Genomic DNA, 22,119 nt, shown 5'->3' with positions numbered 1-22,119 from the left:
CAGAGATTCAAATATTTCATTAAATTCCTTTATTATTGAACGTTTTTATTGGTGGAATATTTCTGGTTTCAGGGCCAAACAGAATTTATTTCAATCAGTTAATAATTAATCCGACCATTTACGTTTTTTCTTGCGCAATATCTGATACATTTACGTGTTCAGATGCAGAATTTATTTATAATAAATTAAAGAATAAGTTTAAAAAATACAACAAAAACAAAAAAAAAACAACAAAAAAGCTTAGAAATAAGATACATTATAAGACTAATAACTTTTATTTTTTCGGCAATTAACATAAGAACAAATGCTTTCCTGTAATAAATAAGTGACGACATTTTTTTATCAAATCGTATTTTTTCTTATGTCATCAGCCGTAGTTATTTCTACCGTCTTGGAGAAAAAACTTACTCTCTAAAGTTTGACGTAAGGGTCATTTTTGCGTTGCAACGCATACGTAAAGAAACCTTACGTCAAAATGAAGATAGTGGGTTTCTTTATGCAAACGGCAGATTTGGCTTGACCCATTTTTCCCTCTCGACGGATCATTCAACTTGGCGCACGGGGTATTTCCTAAATTAAATTTCTTATGTAAAAATAAAAAATCAAGTTGTCTACTAAACTATAATATTTTTTACTCGATTATTTAAAAAAAAGTTTTAAAAGTGTAAAATTGAAAATTTAAAGCATTCAACAAATTTCTGGATTTAAGAATCAAATCGTAAACAATTAAAAAGTGTAACATTCTATTTTAAATTGGTTTTGAATTTAAGGGTTCAATATCGTTACATTGACAACTGTAAGCCTTCTAACTGAATTAGGCTTAAATTAATGGCCTCAAAAATTAGATAATCCCCAAATACAAATATTTAGAATTCTGCATTTCAATTCAAAACGTTCTAAATTAAATAATTTGAATTGATCAGGTTATACTTGAGGCACATTAAAAATTCAACTTATATTACGGCTTGAGTTTTTAATTCATTAATTCCATGAAAAAGTTTTTCAAATCATACAATTCGTGAAATTTGTGTTTATCATAATTACACAATTTGAATGTTTAAAATCGCAAATATATTAAAACCGTACAATTTTATATTCCTCTAATTATAAAAAGTTTTCGATTTCGAAGGCTTTACATTTGTTCCAATTTTTCACGAGGTTTGAAATTGAATAATTTGCCCATTTTAACTTCAAATTATTTATATCCTAAATTATAAATAAAATTAAATATGATATAATATATGAAATATTTAAATTCGACTGTATGATTTTTTAACCCACACATTTGCCAAAAAGTAGCTCTTGAAAAAATTTTGATTGCAAACGAAATTTTACTCAGTTTATTAATAAGCGTGCGCTAAGATTATAATCATATGATTTTTTAAGATAAATATAAACACTATATTTGAATTATATTGTCATAGTCATTAATATTAGTAATAACTTCGCACAATCTTGAATTTAATTTCGGTTTCCATTTGTCGCGTCTACAATTTATGATCCACATTGACAGTTTTTCTCTTCGTCCTAGTAGAAAACGGTAAAGTCTAAATCCATCCTCGCTTCTATTTTTACAAAACGGAGCATTGCAGCAGACCATTTTTCTTATATTCTAAACTTAATTTTAATTAAACGATACGACATGCTGATCGCACTGTTTCCCGCGAACTGTCCAGGAACCAGAATGATAATATAGTATCCAACTGAAAGTATGTGATAAAAGGCATGATGTAATCATCGACATATAGAAATGGACCGGTAATGCCTATCTCTTTCTAGATAAAGCTGATTGGTCGAGAATATTTTCGTTGGGTGAAGTTTGGCGCAGCACAGGACCGTGCTTTGTGTCGCGAGTGCCCCAATAATGTGACGTTTATCGCACTTTTCAGAATTGATTTATTTAGAATTTATTTAACTATAATTTATGTAAATAAATATAAGAAATGGTGTCAGCCTGTGTAGTTTGTGGGCGCGTCAAGGCGTTTATACAGTGATATGTTTTCATACGTAAGTAAAGTCATTGAATATCGTAAAATACAAAATGTTACAACAAAAACAAAACCTCAAAATATGAAGTTTTGTACCTATGCAATACAAATGATTATTTTTTATGTTATAGAAATATTGTTCAAACTTTTGACAGTTTTTACATTATTTTTGAACTCACGAAACAATTATTATTGTAGCATTTTCAATCCAATTTCAAGAAGAATTCAAGGTTACCAAGTTTAAAAAATAATCTATCTGAAACAGGTTATTTTACATAAATGTTCTTTAAAATTGAATTTATTATAACTACAAATTTTTAATGTATTGTTTATCTTTTTTTAAATTAACCGCACAGAATATTTAGGCAATACCCGGGGCCACAAAATCACTTGACAGAGTCCTGAAATAGATAAAGGCAGGTTTACGTCTGATATGTTTTTTCTCTCTCTAGAGCCCATTTCAGTTCTCCCCAAAGCGTTACCGGTCCATTTCTATATGTCGATGGATGTAATAGAGAAAGGTGTGCTACCGCGCACGACCAATGATAAAACTTCCGAAAATCCGCCATATTGAGGAAGGAAGATGAATGAGAAATTTTAAATTCCTATTGACGCTTTAATGTGTTTAGTAAGAACTAGTGCATACATCAGAGTAAGTGAATTGAATAGATTAAGAAAAGAATTTAACCCAGTTATTCGCATTGCTGCACGCACCGCAGTCCATAGGAAGCATATTTCTTAAATATTAATACGTTCATAAAATATATTGATAACTTTTTTTTGTTATATATTTATTTTGTTGAAATAAATATGTTTAAAAAAATATATTTAGTCTTATTTTCATTCACGAAATTCCATTCTACTAAAAACAATTTCATTCGCATCGTCGGCATGGTTTTTGTACGATTGCAGTTCACATATTTTCCATTATTCCATTTGTATACATTCTATAGTTGATAAATTTTATAATACAGTTTATATTTAAAATTTAAAAAACGATTTATACATTTTTTTACTTGTTTTGAGCGAATAGAAAAATATTACTTTATTTTCCTTGCTTTGAATTTTGATTTCGCGCAAATTCATCTGATTAGTGATTCCTGAATATGGCGGCGTTTAGAAAGTGCTCAGAACCGTGCGAAAATTCGTCTTCCAAGAGAGCATACCTTTCTCTATCACATCATTGTAAAAGGGTCTTAGAGCCATGATCTAACAAATACATGGTCTAGCCACGCGCAAGTAAAAAAAATGAACCAATAAGGACCCACCCTTAATTTCTCCATCTTGGATAAGAAAGGCGGCAAACGTAAGGGATTTTAAATTGCAAAATGTTAGAACTAAAATTTCTTTTACTTTTCAGGTGTATAAATATTTGAATCCTTATAAAATGTGTTATAATAATGTTTAAGATCGTTAAAGGAAAATACGGATTAACTATAATTTTAGGTTATGTGTTTCATAACTTCTTTCTGCTGACAAAAAATAACGTATCTGTGTCAAATAAAATGAAATTGAAGTCAAGTGGGAAAGTTCTGACTAAAGAAAATTATATAATGCAGTGCAGGTTGCCCGCTGGACCGGGAAACCTGGAAAACCAGGAAATTACAGTGAATTTATTTTTTGACGCGAATGTTACAAAATTTGTATAATAAAAATGTTGCCCAACTTTGATTTCAACCGTTTTTTTTTTAATTTCCTAAATTGTGATTTTTATAGATTATTATACCATTTAGTTTAGAATGCTTGATTCGAAAATATGTCACTTTAGAAATTTTCCAGTAATAATTTTTTTATTTTTCAGCATATATTTTAATTGAAGAATTTAAAAATGCAGTTTTAGAGGTTGAAAAATATAAAAATTAGAAGTTTTTAAAATCGAAGATTTTTTTATAAAGAACTAGGTGGCCGTCTGACTGGGAAACCGAGAATTTTGCGAATTTTCAGAAGAAAAATCTGCCCAAGCTATATTTTATCAGTTTTAAAAATAATTAAAGTGCAGTTTTGAGGATTTAAACAATTAAAATTTTCAAGTATTTGAAGTTGCAAATTTTTGTTAAAAAAACAGTTTTATTTTATCAACTGTAAGTATTAAATAAATAAATTATTTTAAAAATGGATCTGTACTCATGATTTATCAATAATATATTTTTCATTCACGGTTTCAAGTATTCCTTTATTTCAGGTTATCCTTTATTTCGCTTCGCGAAATCCTTACCAATTCCAAAAGCAGTGGCACCACTACGGTCATACTTTGTCCTTACATTTAGTAAATCGAACCAATCATTGAAGAGTTGCAAAACTTTTCTAGTTTCTCCACAACCCTTGAAATCCTTGAAATTCTCATTACCAAATAGTAAGAATGTAGACAAAACGTCAGTGCCTTAGCATTTTTATAGGAAAAAACTTGCATGGCTAATTTAACTTTTTGCCGCGCATTTCCTTTACAATATAAATGCTCCAGGGTTAAGGAAAAGGCACATTTCAAATCGTTGCAATTGATCTGCAGCAATTTTTCCAAGTACCTCTTATCTATTTTTTGGCCATGTAATTCCAAAAAGGTATCAATCAGATGATTCCTTGCTAACTTCATTAAGTGGGGGACGTCTGCAAAAACATGCACTTTTGTGGTCGGATTCGAGGGATGTTGGAAGTATACATTCTGCTCCTCTTCTATGCCGATACCGAGGTCGGTCCACAATTGGATGTTGGAAGCATGCATGTCGGATACCATTCCCACAACTGGGTATCCACATTCCTCCAACTGCCGTATAATATCTAATAAGATATCTTTGGTCATTGCCGTGTCGAAATCAGCATAGACGACTTGTTTCCATTTCGAAAACAAGCCTCGAAATATGACTGTTTGACAAGCCCTGTGTAGCCCAAGAACTCGCTTCTTCTTTTTGCCAATGCAAAAAAGAGGCAACAAATGCACTTCGTCGAAGTTGGCAATAGCTATCTTGTCCCTTTTGGATAGTGTGGCACCTTTCTTTTTCATTATCTTTAAAACATTCTTTAAGACACTGGGTTCTACATCAAATGTAGCAACCCAGCGTCTTAATGACGAAAGTCCGGGCAGAGGAATTTTAACAACTTTCTTGAGATAATTATAGGTTTGCGTGCTAAGGGCTTTCAATGATGTTGCTCCTGCAATATCTTCTGAGCTCCCCTTGCTTGTTTGCCGGGATCTAAAAGCATGTGAATTTGGCCCGGTGTAAACATTGTTTTCTGTCTGCTGATTATATGACTTTTCAATGCGAGCCAAATTCAACGTAGCCTCAGCTTGATCTGCTCTCATTTTGTGGTTGTGGCAATTTCTTTTTCACGTAGCCTCACTTTCCTTCGTCTGAAGAAATTGAATGAGAGTCTGTTCACTTTCCTCTCTCGCTATTTCCTTCTCCTGTCGCAGGTCTCTATTTTCCCTCTTGAGCCTTTCATTTTCAACAGCATTCTCTTCAGCTTCTTCCACTATCTCAGTTTCCAGCTGTTCTATTTCGGATGCAATTTGTTCCTTTTTCTTTGCTAGATTTTTCAAACATTTTTGGCGATCTTCTTCGGAGGAGCATGGCGACATTAAGGCAGTGATTGCATTTAGTAATGCATTGCTTACGTCCGAAAAGCGATTCTCGCACTCAGCATTTCCTGACTGCTCTGATGAAAGATCTGCACTTCCTGATGAGCCATTTGCACCTGTGTATCGTGATGTGTCCTTTGCATCTGCATCTTCCAATGACCTGTTTGCACTTGCACTTCCTGCCAAGTCATTTTGAGCAACGTCTGTTGTAGGATCAGCATTTGTTCTAACGTTTCTGGTTGGGATGGCATCTTTTCGAAGCTTCATTTCTTTCCTCGGACTCGTTAGGAGTACGGTGTCGACGTAAGATTTCTCTCTGAAGTGTTCAGGCCTAAAGTGGACAGACAATATCCTTCCTGAAATATATTGATTTTAATTAGCTACATTTATTGCAACAGTATGTGATTAAATTCTTAAAAGGGGGAATGGGGGTATAACAATTTTTAACCAGTCACAAATTTTAAATTAAAAAAAAATAGCTAAAGTGAATAATTTTTAATTGAAATTATTAATCTTCAAGTGAAATAGTCCAATTTCCAAACAAAAAAATGACTTTTCAGCAACAATGATGGCGCTGTAAAAGAAAATGTACTTTTTCAATAGAGATTATGATTTTCTTTGAAAAAATATATATTTCGAACTCGAAATAATAATGTCACTTTTAATGAAGTATTTGAGTTTTTAATTTTTTTAATTGCAACAACGCTTGTGCTTTTCTAATAGAAATGAATTATTTCAAAATATATTATTTTTGAATTGAAAAAATCTATCTTTCATTCAAGCCATATAAACTTACCGTTCCTCGCGTTGATTTTTTTATTCTTGCACATTACGCCATAGTGCACGGTTATACTCATCCTTTGGAAATGTGAAGAATTGGATTGCTTGGTTCTTTTTACCTCCCACATTCGAACAACCCGCGACGGCACAAACGCTCACCATTGTTATCTACAAAATATGTGATGATTTTAAAACACAGTTGTCAGTAAATTTCCGTACTTAGAGCCCTGATTAAGTTGTTAGTGCCTTGCAATTAAGAAAGAAATATCGAAATGTTCAATATTATGAGAAAACCGGAAATTTATTATATAAAACCGGAAACGGGATTTTTCGATAAAATAAGAAGATTTTGAAGCGAAAATTAGTAATTGTGCACAGAAATGAGTAGGTTTGTACATCCGCTTTAACTTAAAGTAGTTGACTCCAAAAATTAGTTAATTTACAACAATTACTCATTTAAAGTAGTTAAATGCCAAGAATAAGTTAATTTACAAAAAATAGTTCATTGAAAGTAGGTGACTGCCGAAATTGGTTAATTTAAAAAATAGTTCATTTACGAAAAGAGAAATTTTTCACAAAAAGAGATTAAATTTAAAAACAAAAAAAAAAAAGAACAGAAATTTTTAAACAAGAAAGAAAAAACAGTTGTGAAAATTGTTCAATTTTCAAATTAGAAACGGAAATTTTAGATAAAACAGGAAGATTTTGAAGCAAAAATTAGTAATTGTCCACAGAAATGAGTAGGTTAATACAGCCGCTTTAACTTGAAGTAGTTGACTCCAAAAATTAGTTAATTTACAAAAATTATTAATTTTAAGTAGTTGACTACCAAAAATGAGTTAATTTACAAAAAATAGTTCATTCAAAGTAGTTGACTGCGGAAATTGGTTAATTAAAAAAAATAGTTCATTTACGAAAAGAGAGATTTTGCACAAAAAGAGATTTTTAATTTTAAATGAACAAACTAGCACTAGAAACTCAACCAAACGGGATTGATTTTTACCTATAACTGACAAATAATAGCCTAGCTCTTAATGGAATATATATTAAAAACGTAAAACAACTTCTTTTAGAGATTTTCTGATGATGGACACTGAATAAGAATAATCAAAATAAATAATCACCATAATAAAAATGACCAAATGCTGCAATCACGAAAAGTTCTTTTGCCAATAAAGCAAAATAATAGTCCAAAATACATTAAAAAGTAAAAAAATTTCATACAGTTATGTTGAAATTTGCACAGACATTCTTGACAGTTATCCTAGGATTTCATATCAATAATATGAAATGGAAAACTTTTTATACTTTACGAGCCTATTACATTAAATTTCACAATTTCTTTCTCAATTTCTTTTATTACTTCTTGTACTGAGGATTTTACCCACTTGAATTTTAAAAAGGGAGCATATGCAAATAAATATTTTGCATAGATATCTTTGTCCAACAGAATACACTACGACACTGCACTTTTCTAATTAAAAAAATTAAAACATACACTTACCTTTTCATTTGATGCCTTTAAAATTTGAAGAGCACTACAAACTTTGAAAAACAGTCAAACTCTTGTAGTTACGCACTGATTAAAAGCGAAAGACACTTCGAAAAAAAAAACACAACTTGTAAAAGATAACTATTTGTCTTGAATGTCTAAGCTACACTGACAAGTTTCCTCCACTCAGGCACGCAACCTGTAAAATTTGGCGAAATACAAAAGAATCAGTCACGGACCGCGCCGCGGTCAAGTTTTGTATTTACGACAGGTGCTTCGAGCGGAAAAATGTAAAGTTGTACCTGTCTTTCTTGAAGCAGCTACTCATAAATTCAAAAATTGGAAATCTCCAAGGATCTAGTTCTGAGGAAGTATTCTAAAGAAGAAGTAGAAGTAATAAATACTTCAAGCTCTAAGCTATTGTCATTCGGATACAGATCTTACCAACTTTTCTGCAAAATTTACGGACCCGCATAATTCTATTACAAACCTCTGTCACTTTTACATATATTTTTCTGAAAAAATTGTTCACCTGAGAATTATTCATTTACTGACAAACGGAGATATTTAAAATGAAATTCATTATCATTAATATCAAATTCTGGTCTGAATATAATTTATTTCCTTAACAATGTTCTAATATATCCATTGCAAGTACTTTTTGAATTCATTCTTTTAATATTCTAATAATATTTCTTCCTGCATACTGATTTTCCTATAACAGTTCGCCGTACAGTCTTACGCGTCAAACTCAAACTGCGCGGTCAAACTAACAAAATGGTGGAATTAAGTGGTTGCGTTACTTGAACGAAACAGGGCCCTCAAGTGGCTAGGGGTATGTTCCGATTTGAGCAGTTGAGAGTTATTTAAAGTGTCAAAGTTGGCAATGCCAATGTATAAGCATAGGCTGCCGGTGCGCAATGATGCCTATGCTTATACATGGCATTGCCAACTTTGAAACTTTAAAAAACTCTCATATACTCAAATCGGAACATACACTAAACCATGTATTTGTTAGATCATGCTTAGAGCCTTGAAATTTTAGTTCATAAAACAATGCATGTCGTTACACTGGCTGAACATGCCAAAGTTGGGATCACTGATCCTGTCCCCATCCCTGACCCAACCTGGAGTTTCTCATAACCTAGGTGGCGGTATTCTGACAGTTGAGAAATGGTCTAAAATAAGTGTACTGGTGAGATAAAGTTAATAGTTGTTTATGTTTTATTCTCTCGGCAATTTTGCGTTAAAAGTTAAATCTTATTAAAAGAAGTATCGCGACAGCAATTGAAGTTTATTTAAAACCAAATGGAAGGATTCGCATATTCTTGGTCTTATTATCAGGTTGTTTTATCTATTACTGTATAGTGTCTTCTGACGTTAATTTTCAGCGTTGTCTAGAGGCTCGTTGACTTTTTACTCCAAAATAATACCTAATACAATGGGTAAGTTGCCTACATTATTCAAAACCTTAAATGGGCTTATAATCATATTTATTTGGTAAACAAAAGTAATCCTTGAAATGTTTTCATGTTTTGAATATTTACCTCGTTTGATCTTTTATTTGGAAAATGGGAATAGGCGGCAAGGTTTGAATTCCCAGCTTTTCTTTTATTCATGTATTTATATGAAAAATTATTATTTAACAGAGCCCTGCTTTTTTAACTCTTAGTTATATGAAAATTGCATCGGACATTTTCGATAAAGTGAAGTACGAAGCACAAAATTATCTTTACAATAAACAATGTTTGTAAAATCTAAAAATAATGTGTTTTTCACTAGATTATATATTTTTAAATAACAAATTTCATTAAAGAAAATGCTGATTTCAAATTAAGAAAAATATTTACCCGTTAGTTTGACACCCTAAAAAATTCTGCTTCCATTTCAAGTTGTTCCGACTGAATAGAAATTTTTTAAACTCAAATTGTAATATGTAAATCTCATCATATTAGATGGACATGAATAGTATGTTGCATTACAAGGGATGAAACACAGCGATTGCATCCATAGGGTTGAAACATTTTGTCTTCGAGTTTCGGTACGTGTAGAGCGGGTTGAAACACTGTGTTTACATCCCTAGGGTTGAAACATTTTTTTTCAGCTCTAGAGTAGACACGTAGGTATGTAGAGTCTGCAAGTACCTCAACTTGAATTTTATATAGATTTGCTATGAAAAATAATATGGATTACTAGGAATGGAACTCAACGATCGCAACTCATGTGAAGGCAGCCCTCGCTTCGCTCGAGCAGCAAGAGCATAGAGTGTTGATTAAGTCCCTTAGTTACTGGTATTGTTACTTCGTGAAATTAGTAACTTGTTACATATCCATTCACTGATTCGAGTCAGTTGAAGTTCCTTTGTTCCATATACGGTAACATATTTAAAAAAATTGTAATGTAAATTATGGAGAGATATTGGAATCCAAGAGTTTTTTACGTCCAGGAATGACGAATAAAAAAATTAAGAGGATTGGGAAAAGTAATGATATTTTTCTAATTCTCAACGACAGGTCCAGACTTTTATTCAATAAAAAATGGTTTGCTTGCAATGTTTCAGTAACGTACCATTATCCTCATCATGTACACTATCTAGATCATAAGAATCGTTAAAAACTACATCTTATGAAATAGCTATTGAGCCTATTAGGAGAAGTTTCATTACCAAACGATAAGAAAAATCTTCTCTATCGAGTTACAAAGAAATGTCTTAGTCAAAGGTCATGTTTAAAATGTTCATTGTTAGATAATATGTGCTGTAAAGAAGCTAAATATTTGAATTATAGTAATCCGTTATTATATAAGGTAGATGCACTGGTAATCGTCACTGAATTAGTTATCGTCAGATGGCCCAGTATTTTTCGTATAACAAGACTCGCTCTTGCCGCGTGTGATAAACAATGTGATTTTAGGTAATTTGAAATATACTTTTATGAAATTAGTATTTTTTCTCGTGTTAATACTTTTTACGTGCCTGACGATAACTAACGTATTTACATAATTTGAATTTTAATCGTGAATAAAAATGTACTCCAATCAAATGTCATGTTAAGTGATCAAAATTGAGTTTTTCTAAATCTGCTTTAATAGGTTAAGCCCTTTATGAAAATAAGAATGGTGTTTTACATACAATTATAAGCATTTTTAATTTCCAGTTTGGTTTAAGGTGACGATTACTAGTGCATTTACCTTATATTATTTTGATTGATAATATTTTAAAAAATGGGAAAAAAAACAATTGCTTACCATTATTTTTGATGTTAGAATTTTTGGGCAATCATTTTAAATGTATCTATTTCAGCAATTGTTCTATATTTAACCTTTTATTTGGCACATGATTCCAGCCAGACCTTTTGCGGTTTAAATTATTTTTTTAGTATACTTCTGATTGAGCTAGTGACTTGAAACTCCCTGACTTTTCCTAAAATTTTATTAGCTATCATTTTAAAAAAATTAAAAGAATACATGCCATGCAAGGATAATTATAAGGACTTTTATTTAAAATTACTTTGGTTTGGCACATGAGGTCTGGCCAACCCCCTTTATATTTTATGTGAGAATTTATTAAATATAATGCATTTTGAACATTTTATTGCGATTTTTTAGTTTCTATTGGTATTTTCCGTTCAAACTGCCTTTATATTCTCTTATCATCTTGCATTCACATATGTGAACGTTATAAAGTAAACCATTATTTCTACTGCTTTCATTTCCATCACGTCACTCCCTTCCTATCGCCTCAATTTCACTCAATTTCACTACTCCTTTCCGCCCTACCCAAAACCCTCATAAATCTTACTTTCCACCCTTCCCTCCCCCTTCTCCTCACACTACCTATACTTCTACTACTACCCTATACTTCTCTTAATTCCACCTCGATACTTTTCTTATTTCTCCTCCCCTCCTTTCCTTTAATTCTCCACTACCGAAATAAAGTCCATTTATAAGTATAATATAGATAGAAATAATGCTTAACATCTTTTTTTATTCTTCACCTGTATTTTTTTTTAAATGTTTACCTTAGTAAGTAATTAAGCATGTGTGAAAGACACTGGGAATAAGGATAAACAAAAAATATATACCTGAATGCTATATAAATGCATTTTAATACACCTCTAATAATGCAATATTTCCATACATTTTTATGGAAATATACAGGGGTCTGGCCAGGCTACATGTACCAAACCGAATGTAATTGGAACATGTACCAAAAGGAGGGGTGAAAGTCTTTGTATAAATTTAGCAGAGATGATGATAAAACCATATTTTTGAAGTTGGAGAATTACTTGAAAATATTTTAGTACCACAACACCACAAGTATGTAATTATATTAGCTGTCTACAGGCGCGGTAACGGTGATATTTGGAACTAATGTTATAACATTGAAAACATTGACGGTTATCATTGCTATTACAAAGAATTTTAATTTGTTGTCAGTTTTGCTATTTTTTATGTAAGGCAAAAATACGTAATATTCCAAGTCTGTAATTTTGTTTAGACCTTCTTTTTAATATATAGAGGAAAGTACCCGAATATAAGATATTCTCGTAATATGAGATAGCAGGGTTTCAACTAAACTAAGGGGCCCACTCTGTTGGTATGTCACTAACTTGCAGCCCGTGAAGAAGAATTAATTTCGTAGTAAAGTCAATTTTACATTGTGCTTCTAAAGATTATGAGCGAACTTTTTGTGAAATCGGTGGTACTCGAGTTCTCGGAAGGGAAGTCTTAACCCTATATATTATTCCTCAAATAAGTATTGAGCAGTAAAGTCTGTCTGGAGGGATAGGGATTGCATAAATAAGTAGGAAAGTGTCGATAATGTTAAATTTTTTCATTGTACAGTTCAGGCATAGTAAGTAAGTGCACGGCGTGGTTCTTATAATAAGAGAGACCTGTGGTTCTTATAACACATTCTGGCTGCGCGGGGGAAACTAGTTAAAAAAGGGGTTTATGACTACTACAAAAACTAAATATATCTAAATAACACACGGAGATAAATCTAGTTTGAAAACCTGGGGATCATTGTTAGAAATAGGTGACCCAGTCTAAGAAAAGTAAAGTAATTAATTTTCACGTTAGGCTATCTCAGAAAGGTTAATATACAAATACAGTCGAACCTTGGACACTGTCACCCATCGGGATCGAGCGTATCGGACACTGTAAGCTCACGTGGTCTTAGCCAATCGGCATCGAATTACAGGTCCGTATCGATACGATGTTTTGCAGGTTCCCCTGATAGTATACTAATGTTATCGGACAAATTTTTTTTTTAATTTTTACAATAAATGAAAGGAGAATAGAAATACAAGTATGTATTATTCTTCTTTATTATGTAATTATTATTTACACACAAATAACTAACCATAATTCTGAAGATCACATAGACATCTGCTTACAATTAGTCAACATTTTTTTCCAGTGTTCCGTAAGATGTTTTCACTTACCTCAATAATGTTGAGAACAGAGATTTAGTGTAATAACTTCATAAATATATATATAACATTATTATTGTACAAAACCGATAAAAAAAACTCCAACGTCAACCTAATTTAACTTACAACCTGCATTATCCCGACTGCTTGTGCATCAGCTAGTGTAAGCGACTTCAGACATTTCAAAGCCCGGTAAAGTTAAAATATAAAATTTCAATTAGGAAAAATTTAAATTAAACTTGTTACTCAACTCATTGTGCAAAACTAAGTACATGTGTACTACATATCTCAGATAAGGGGCTTCGAGGATGCCACGGCACTGGGCTAATCACCTGATTCTTACAGTGTCCGCGAAACAGCTGATGACAGTGTTCGAGGTGTGACAGTGTCCAAAGCTACAGTGTCTTAGGTTTGACACTATTAAGAATAGGAATTAAATGGCTTAGACCAGCGATTCCCAAACTTTTTTTGCAGTTTTCAGGAAGGGGCAGGGCCGCCACCCTACCATTTTTCCCCCTCTACTATAATCCAAGGGGGATACTTTACTGTAGGCCATGCGGGAGGTTGCATGCTTCAAGCGAGAGAATTAGAACCGGCGGAGAAAAATTAAAATGTGTTAAATTGTTAATAAATTTAATTTTAATTAGTTGAATCAATTTCATAATCTGATTTTAAGCAAATGAAAATAAAATTGATGAAAATCGGTTAATATCTTCAATGCCAGTTGACAGTTCTTGTAATTTTGCATGAACTTAAAGCTATGCTTAATTACTCGAAATGTTAACCGATTTTCATCACCTTTTTTTTCATTTTCTTAAAATTGCATCAGGAAAATGATTCAGATAATTAGAATTGAATTGAGCCATGTCTTTAGGATTTTAGTTATTGAAACAGCCTTAAATCTCATGACAATGAAAGTGTCCTCATAGCGGGGGGACTGCCAAGGTGCTGGGCCCGGGCATGGTCAGGCTCCACCCGACTTAATGTTTTCTACTGCTTTTTGGTCTATCCATGTTCCTTAGTGTGAGAGAGCCTACTCCAGCAAGGGGTTTTTTTCCACAGGCATGTCAAAGTACGGAAATGTTTAATTTTTACTTTTGCAACTAGCGATTTGAAAATAGCATTATCAGCATCTACGAATTTTTGGAATCGGAAAAATACGGAGATTCCAAATATATTACTTTCAAGTCACTGATTGCAAAATTACAAATTTTTTAATCTCAAATTTTTTCCCCATTTTCTAACAAATGACCCCTGAGGAAAGGGGTGGTATGGCCAAGCTCGCAGGTACTGACCTGAAAGTAGGTCGAAGGGCAGCCAGGGCAGGATACCCTGCCCTGGGCAAGAGCGTGCCGACCACTGCGCCAGAGTAGCAAAAGGTTCGACTGTTGGGGACTGAGTGTCAGAACGCGTGTAGAGTCGGAGGTGGATTACAGGAACGAAAAGAAGATCGAGTTTTATAACTCGATCAGAGATTCTGATATTTGTGGCAAAAAAAAATCTTTTACTTATAAGAACTGCACTCAATTTATTTTATAAATTAGGCAATTGCATGTACGGTCACTTACAAACATAATCGAACGCTCAAACGATATGAAAAATCGCACCCGATGGGGATTCGAACCCTACCTAAACGACCTTAAATCTAAGTCTATACCGGACGCTCTAGCTTATTACGATAATGTATCGCTTAAATTCTGTTAAAAAAATCTCAGCCAAGAATTTCGCTGATGAGCTAGGGATAACAAAAGAATATATTTTTTTTTCATTTCACACATTTTATATGAATATGTGGTTTTTTAGAAATATTCCATACAAATATTTTAATTTAACTGATTTAAATTTTAATAATGAAATTTTAATTTAAATATTCATTTAACTTGTGATTTCTGTTCGAATTGTAAAGCTCGAAAATCTGAGGGATTTATTACTTCCGTAAAATCAAAATCAGCCTGTAAAGATAAAAGCAAAAGTTACTCCCGAACTGAAGTGTTTCTGAATTAATACCAAAAAAGTATGATTTAACACAATTATCCAGTTCCGAGAAATAAAACGTAGAAGTTTACAATCACAAAGTGATAGAAATCTAAAATTGCGACAGGCTCGGTTGATGATCGCGATTAAGGGGGTTACCACCTGTTAAGGCCCGTTTTTTAACCATTTTCTGGGATTTTTTTGACGGACGATAACAATATACAACTTTGAACTTTTCACTATATATTTATTCACATTTGAACAGTAAATTGTGCAAGTTTGAACCCAAAATATTTATTATAATGCGTATGGCGCAACTCCGAAGACACCCATGTCAAATTTCAATTCCGGGCGAACGGTTATTTGATATAAAAAAACCAAACGGCATTTTACTTTGTGTAGCTGTGGTCATCGCCTGAACTAGGATATTTTAAAAATAATGAAAATTGTGTAATTCACACGATTTTGAACTTTTTTTTCAAATTTAATGATTTTTTTCGATTATTTCCGTACGAAAAAATGGCTTGGCATTTTAATTATCCTAGTTCAGGCGGTGCGTACACATGTGCTAAATCTACCCTAGAAATTTCAAAGCAATCGGTCAAACCGTTTTTGAGATATAATACCGTCCAATTCGAAAAACGTGGTTTCGAGAAAAACGCGTTTGAAAGTTCAAGAACGCTTTAAACAATGAAGTAAACCTAGTAGTTCTAACAGCTGTAACTTTCCAATGAGTTCGAATATTGGAATATCACTTCACCAGCATATTATATACATGTGTAGGAATAAATTTAGGCGACAAAAAAAATCTATTTTTTCGACCAGACACACGGGTGACCCCCTTAAGAGTGCAATTTTCAGTTTAAACAAAAATTGAAACTTATTCCTCAGATATTAAGTTTCTTAATTGGGAGAAAATGAGTTTGAAGAAAGAAAGTTAACTACTTCCAAGTAAATCATTCAAGAATTGTCGTTTCAAATTTCGGGGGTTTTGAAAATAATTTTTATTTTAATAATAAGGTTGATATTGCTAGTAGCTTTCTGGTACAGATTTCGAGAAAGCTCGCGGACTCAATGCTATTTGCTATAAAAGCGTCTCTCAGTGCCTCGAATATTTGACGTTGCACGACGCATCTTTTTTCGACTAATCTTAACTATACGTAGTAATATATTTTGACGAGGATTTAATAAATAAGGTGCCTTTTACAAAAAACGTACTTTATTGAAATGAATAAAAGTGAGACCTATATCATATTCAATTTTATTAGTCTATTGAACAGTTAGTTATAGATATAATAATGATGTGATCTAATAATCACAACTTAACAGTTTAGAAAGCGTTCCTGTACTCGAGTAATAGTCACTAGTACCATAATAATCTGTAATGTAATACAGGACTCTTCATAAAAATTATTTGTCCATTTTTCTCCGTGCAGTACATTTATACTTCGAAAAAATAGAATAAAGTTTTTCACTAAAAATAATACATTATTTTGCATTCTATTAGCGATTACCTGGGATATCCCATATTGTGAGAATAGTTTGACGAGTTTGGAAAAAGGTACTCTCCTCCACCGTTTCTGAAAAACATCTTTTGTAGTAGATAGAGGTTCTTCATTTGAAATTTCAGTGGTGTCCCAATCAATAAATGTCTATTGTCGTATTCAATTGAGTGTCTTCTAATGACTATGATATTTTGGGTTAAGTTTTATATTGTCAGGATGATCTTTTCTTCTTAAACTTAGAGGCCGCATACGTTTTACCACATTGACATCTCAGCCTATATACCAAATTGGTTTAGGATTTCTAAATGGTCTTTACCAAGTGTGATATATTTTTTAATTTTAGATTGAATAGAGAAAACTGTTTTGATATTGCAGTAATTCAATAAACGTTTCATATTTTCTGAGATGTCAGAATTGAAATTTATAGAAACAATTTCTTTTCTAAAAGCTTTTATCTACTGCTTATTATTATTTTCATTTTTTAAAATTCTATTCGGTTTATATTTGGTTCCTCTTTATCTTTCTGTCATATGTTTTTCAAAAAAATCTTTAGGATAACTGTTATAATAAAGAAGTTTTCTTAACATTTTTAAGTTTTTATTATGAAAGATTTTGTCTGGATGTGTAAGGTGCAGAGTCTAAAATATTTTTTATTATTCCTATTTTTTGTTGTAGCGGATGGGTAGAATACAAATTTAGAAGTCTACCTAAATATGCACATTTTCGAAACCAATTTGTTCTTAAGTTACCATCATCATCTCTGATCATCTTAAAATTAAAAAAAAACAACTATTTGTATTGTCTTTTTAAAATTCATGTGTAAATTGGGTTCTAGGGTGCTATGAACTAGAATTTACGTTTTATATTTTCTAAGATGTCAGCATTAAAATTGATCGAAACAATTTATTTTCTAACATCTGATATCTGCTGATTATTACTATTTTAATTTCTTAGAATTCTATTCGGTTTAAATTTTATTTCTTTTAATGTTTCTGTAATATGGTTTGTAACAAATTCTTTGGGATAACTGTTATAATAAAGAAGTTTTCTTATAATGTTTAAGTTTTTATTGTAACAGATTTTGTCTGATAGTGTAAGGTGCAGAATCTAAAATATTTTGTATTATTCCTATTTTATGTTGTAGCGGATGGCCAGAATGGAAATTTAGAAGTCTACCAGAATATGTACATTTTCGAAACCAATTTGTTTTTAAGTTACCATCATTATCTCTGATCATCTTAAAATTTTAAAAAATCTGCCCGCCTCGTGGACACTTTGTCAACGCGCGCGGCTCGCTTCGCTCGTGTAGGGCTATCGAAGATTACATTTTTCTTTTCAAGTAATATGAACAAGTATCCAGAGAATTTTTGTATTATGAACGAATGTGGTCCCAAAAACTGTCAAAATGCGCTCATTTTTAGAATTTGTATCCAAAATGGCTGACTAACGAACTTGGCACTTAGCTTAGGACACTAAAAGAGTGTACCCTCTTACTAAAAGAGTTACCTTCTCTGATGGGAATGTAAAAAAACGTGTAAATTGGATTCTGGGGTGATATAAATTAAAATTTTGGTTGATTTCTTGAACTTTATCATTTGTGATGATCAGAAATGTATTATCCACGTACCTGTAATAAATTGGTATTTTGAATTTTAATTTGTTTAAGATTACAACTTTTAAATATTGTATTTCAATATAAAGGAATATTTGTAAATAGTAAATAGTGAATTTTGTTTAATGTCTTGGCCAAAAAATAAGTAAGAGTGTTAGTGCAAGGCTTTAGTGGATCATTTATTGCATGTACTTTGGGTAATCCATCAATTCTGGTAATGTTATTAGTATCGGTTATTAAGTCTTTTCTAGTAATTTTTCCCTAGAAAACCATGAGTTCTTCATTCATTATCTATGATTATACGATAGAGTAATTTCCGAAAAAATGGTTTTCGTTAGAAAAACTATGTTGACTAAGTATCAATTTTGTTATTTTTTGGTCATAAGTTATTTTGGCGTTTTAAACAGTTATTATAATTAATAAAAAGACGATTAAAAATGATTAACACCCACATAATTTCTACGAGTTTTGATTCGAGAGTGACGTGTGACCTCAGAGATTTTCCTAGACATATACCTGTGTACAAACACTGTGATATTTAAGCCCATATGTATTGTCCGAAGCGATTTTTAAACAAATTTTAAGGTTTAAGCATGGCTCAGTATGTTAGAGCGTCATCAGACAAAACTGCCTTTTTGCTGAAAATGAGTATTTCAATACTGCCGAAACACGCCGCGATAAAGCGAAAAATTACATCTTAAAGATTGTAACTTTCTTTAATAAAATTCGAAAATACGTGAAATCGATCAGTAGAACCAAACATAACTTAAAACTCTCATGTATACATAGCTCAGGCAGGCTATCACAGACTTGCATTTGCATATTTATAAAGATGTGTTTTAGAATGATTTAAAAACTAATTATGTATATTTTTGCAGATGCATTATTAATATTGCTTCTTTATTATTGTTGAGGTCCGAAAATTCAAGGAATTCAAGGAACAATTGTTCACAAAAATGAATTATTGATGAAACATATGTTTTGAAATAAATATTGCATGGTTTAAGGTCAGAAAACTCCAGTCTCTGTTTACACAAAAATCCCCAAAAAACATTGTTAGTGTTATATAACATTGTTAAAACTACTACTGTATAAAAAATGTAAAGTGGAGCGTGGTAAAAAATTAGTGACTGCTCGACTAAAACATGTTGCTCTCCAAGTGATGAGCACGGAGGAAGAATTGTATCTGGTCTCTGACAAGGTTGGCTCTTAGTCCGATGACGTGTCCGCATTTTGGGTGTTGACGGAGTGGGGATAGCAAGGGTTTTTGAGTCAGGTAAGGTAGGAGCGAAGAGATGTAAGATTTTGAAAGTTTGGTCATTTACTCAAGGCTGGAGAGGGACCCTCTGTTAAGTACATTAGGTACAATATGGTTGCAGGAATTGAGCGATGCAGGCCCTAGAATTGTAGCCAGCTGGCTACAATCATTAACTAAATTGCCTAAGTACTAAAATCCTTCAAATTCTGGAGACAGATGTTTGGAAATATGCTTTCTATCCTTAATAAATCAATAACCTGAGGTTTTCTTACTTCCTGAGTCGCTGAACCTATCTCTTGTCACGTAGAAATGCTTTTTTTGAGAGGACAACGGCCCCTCATTTTATTCCAAATCCGAAAAAATATTTTCCCAATTTAAAAAAAAATTTAGTTTATTTTAACAGGTGCTGGTTTTGCCTTGAAGTTTCTCATGTAAAATACATGGGGAAAATAAGTTTTTTGAGTTTTTGGGATAATTTTTTGGGGTTTGAAAAAATGTGACGGGAAAGTATAGTGGCTTGTAGAGAATTATTTAATAATGATTTTCGTGTATCAGACATATGGGTTTGACAAACCTAACACACCCCCACGGGTACCTGAAAACTACCCTTAAAACAAAAAATATCAATTCTTCATGAAATCGACCTTTTCAACACTGTATTCTGGTATTTTTTCACTTAAAATTATTAATATTGGTCTAGTAGAATATTTATTATCATTTATTAATTCATTTTTAATTATTTAAACAAATAGAATTTGTTTAAGTAATTTGTTTTCGAAAGTTTTTTTCCCCTTAAAATTATTACCATTGGTCTAGTGGAATATTTAATAACATTGGTTCATTAATTTCGAATTGCTTAAACAAACGGAATTTGTTTAAATAATTTTTTTAATTATTCTTTTTCCTAAAAATTATTACTTTTAGTCTAGTGGAATATATATCATTAATGGTTCATTAATTTCTAATTATGTAAACAAATTCCATTTGTTTAAAAATTCGAAAATTCATGAACTAATGTTTAAATATTCCACTAGACCAATAGTAATAATTTTTTATTTTAAAACTAATTATCAAAAAAATGATTTAAGAAAATCACACTTTTTTAAATAATTGAAAATTAATTAACCAATAATAATAAATATTCCACTAGACCAATATTAATAATGGCAAGTAAAAGAAACGAGAATAGTTCTCAAAAGGTCGATTTCATGAAGAATTGAAAAATTTGGTTTTAAGGGTAGTTTTTAGGTAGTAGTGGGGGTATGTTAGGGATGCCAAACCTCTGTCTGATACGTGAAATTCTTCGTTCTATAATTCTCTACAGACCCCCATACATTCCTGTTACATTTTTTCAGACCCAAAAAAATTATACTAAAAACTCAAAAAATTGATTTTCCCCATACATTTTACATGGGAACTTCAAGTCAAAACCGGCACCTGTTAAAATAAAACTTAAAATAAATAAAAAATTACGGAATTTCTTTTTTCGGATTTGGAATAAAATGGGGGGGGGGTCGTTTCCCTCTAGCATGCAAAAAAATTTGCCGTGCATCTTTGAACCACCCTACAGCTGATCTTACCAAGAAATTTGAATGAATCTAACTGTGAACAATTCTGATTTAATTCAAAATTATACTTTTGCGCCGTAACACATGGAAAACCTCTGACGTCACACTGTGACATCATCATGGCGCGAGAATATTACCATTTCAAATAGTAACTTATATTCATTTAAATTTATAAATAAAACTACTTATAGATAGAGTGGTTTCTAAAATTTTGTAACTGACTATTCAGTGGCTAATTACTGTGCCTTCAAAATAGGTAAGGGGCCATTCACAAAATACGTGATACATTTTTCAGGAACTTCTGACCCCCCCCCCCCTGCGTGATACCTTTTCCATTGGTCTTAACATAGAGAATGATACTTCGGCAGACCCCTACCCACCACTAAACATATCATGTATTTTGCGAATGACCCCTAATATATAACCTGAGCTGGCCAACTACGTGGACTATCCTAATCACTATGTCTTCGGGGCCAATGATTGTGTTTTTTGACACTATTGTTAATTTCTTGAAATATAAAGTATGTACTACTTTCAACGCTTAACATACTATAGTAATTTAAATCTTTATAAAATCGATTATTCATTTATGTACGTTAGAATTTCATTCGACGCTTATAGTGTTTTCACAAATTGTTAATCGGGAAAAATCCTTAAGTGGCCAATGATTGTACCGATTACCCTACATCCTAAATATTTCAAGAGAATTCAAAAATCTGTAAAAGAATTCAGTAGATTATAAGTGAATTCTAAGTAATGAAGATAATTCTGGAGTTTTATACAGATTTCAAGAGAAAAAAAATCACAAAAACGTGTGCATCCTTATTCGGTAGTAATTAACCCCGGGACTCAAATTGATTTTGGAAATAGTTGAGTAGAATCGTTGTTTTTATAAGAATAATGAGTATTCAAAAGATTTAATGGAATTAAAAA

At 31.9% G+C, this 22,119-nt stretch overlaps 1 protein-coding gene across 4 annotated transcripts in view; it reads left to right on the top strand.

The window, feature by feature from the left end:
- The first annotated feature begins 8,973 nt into the window (after positions 1-8,973).
- The window catches only part of LOC117169136, a 69,744-nt gene continuing 56,598 nt past the window's right edge, over positions 8,974-22,119 (top strand). For 3 of the 4 annotated variants that reach the window (XM_033355338.1, XM_033355331.1, XM_033355343.1), the window contains exon 1: positions 8,986-9,279. In XM_033355338.1, coding sequence (XP_033211229.1) covers positions 9,276-9,279 — 4 coding nt within the window. In that variant the 5' untranslated portion in view covers positions 8,986-9,275. Of the gene's footprint in view, positions 9,280-22,119 lie in introns of all 4 variants that reach the window. The other variant, XM_033355353.1, reaches the window with a different exon arrangement.

The sequence above is a fragment of the Belonocnema kinseyi genome, chromosome 1, assembly GCF_010883055.1.
Source record: "Belonocnema kinseyi isolate 2016_QV_RU_SX_M_011 chromosome 1, B_treatae_v1, whole genome shotgun sequence".
Lineage (NCBI taxonomy): Eukaryota > Metazoa > Arthropoda > Insecta > Hymenoptera > Cynipidae > Belonocnema > Belonocnema kinseyi.
The sequence above is the reverse complement of the archived record's forward strand: the minus strand, read 5'-3'. Positions and strand labels throughout refer to the sequence as shown.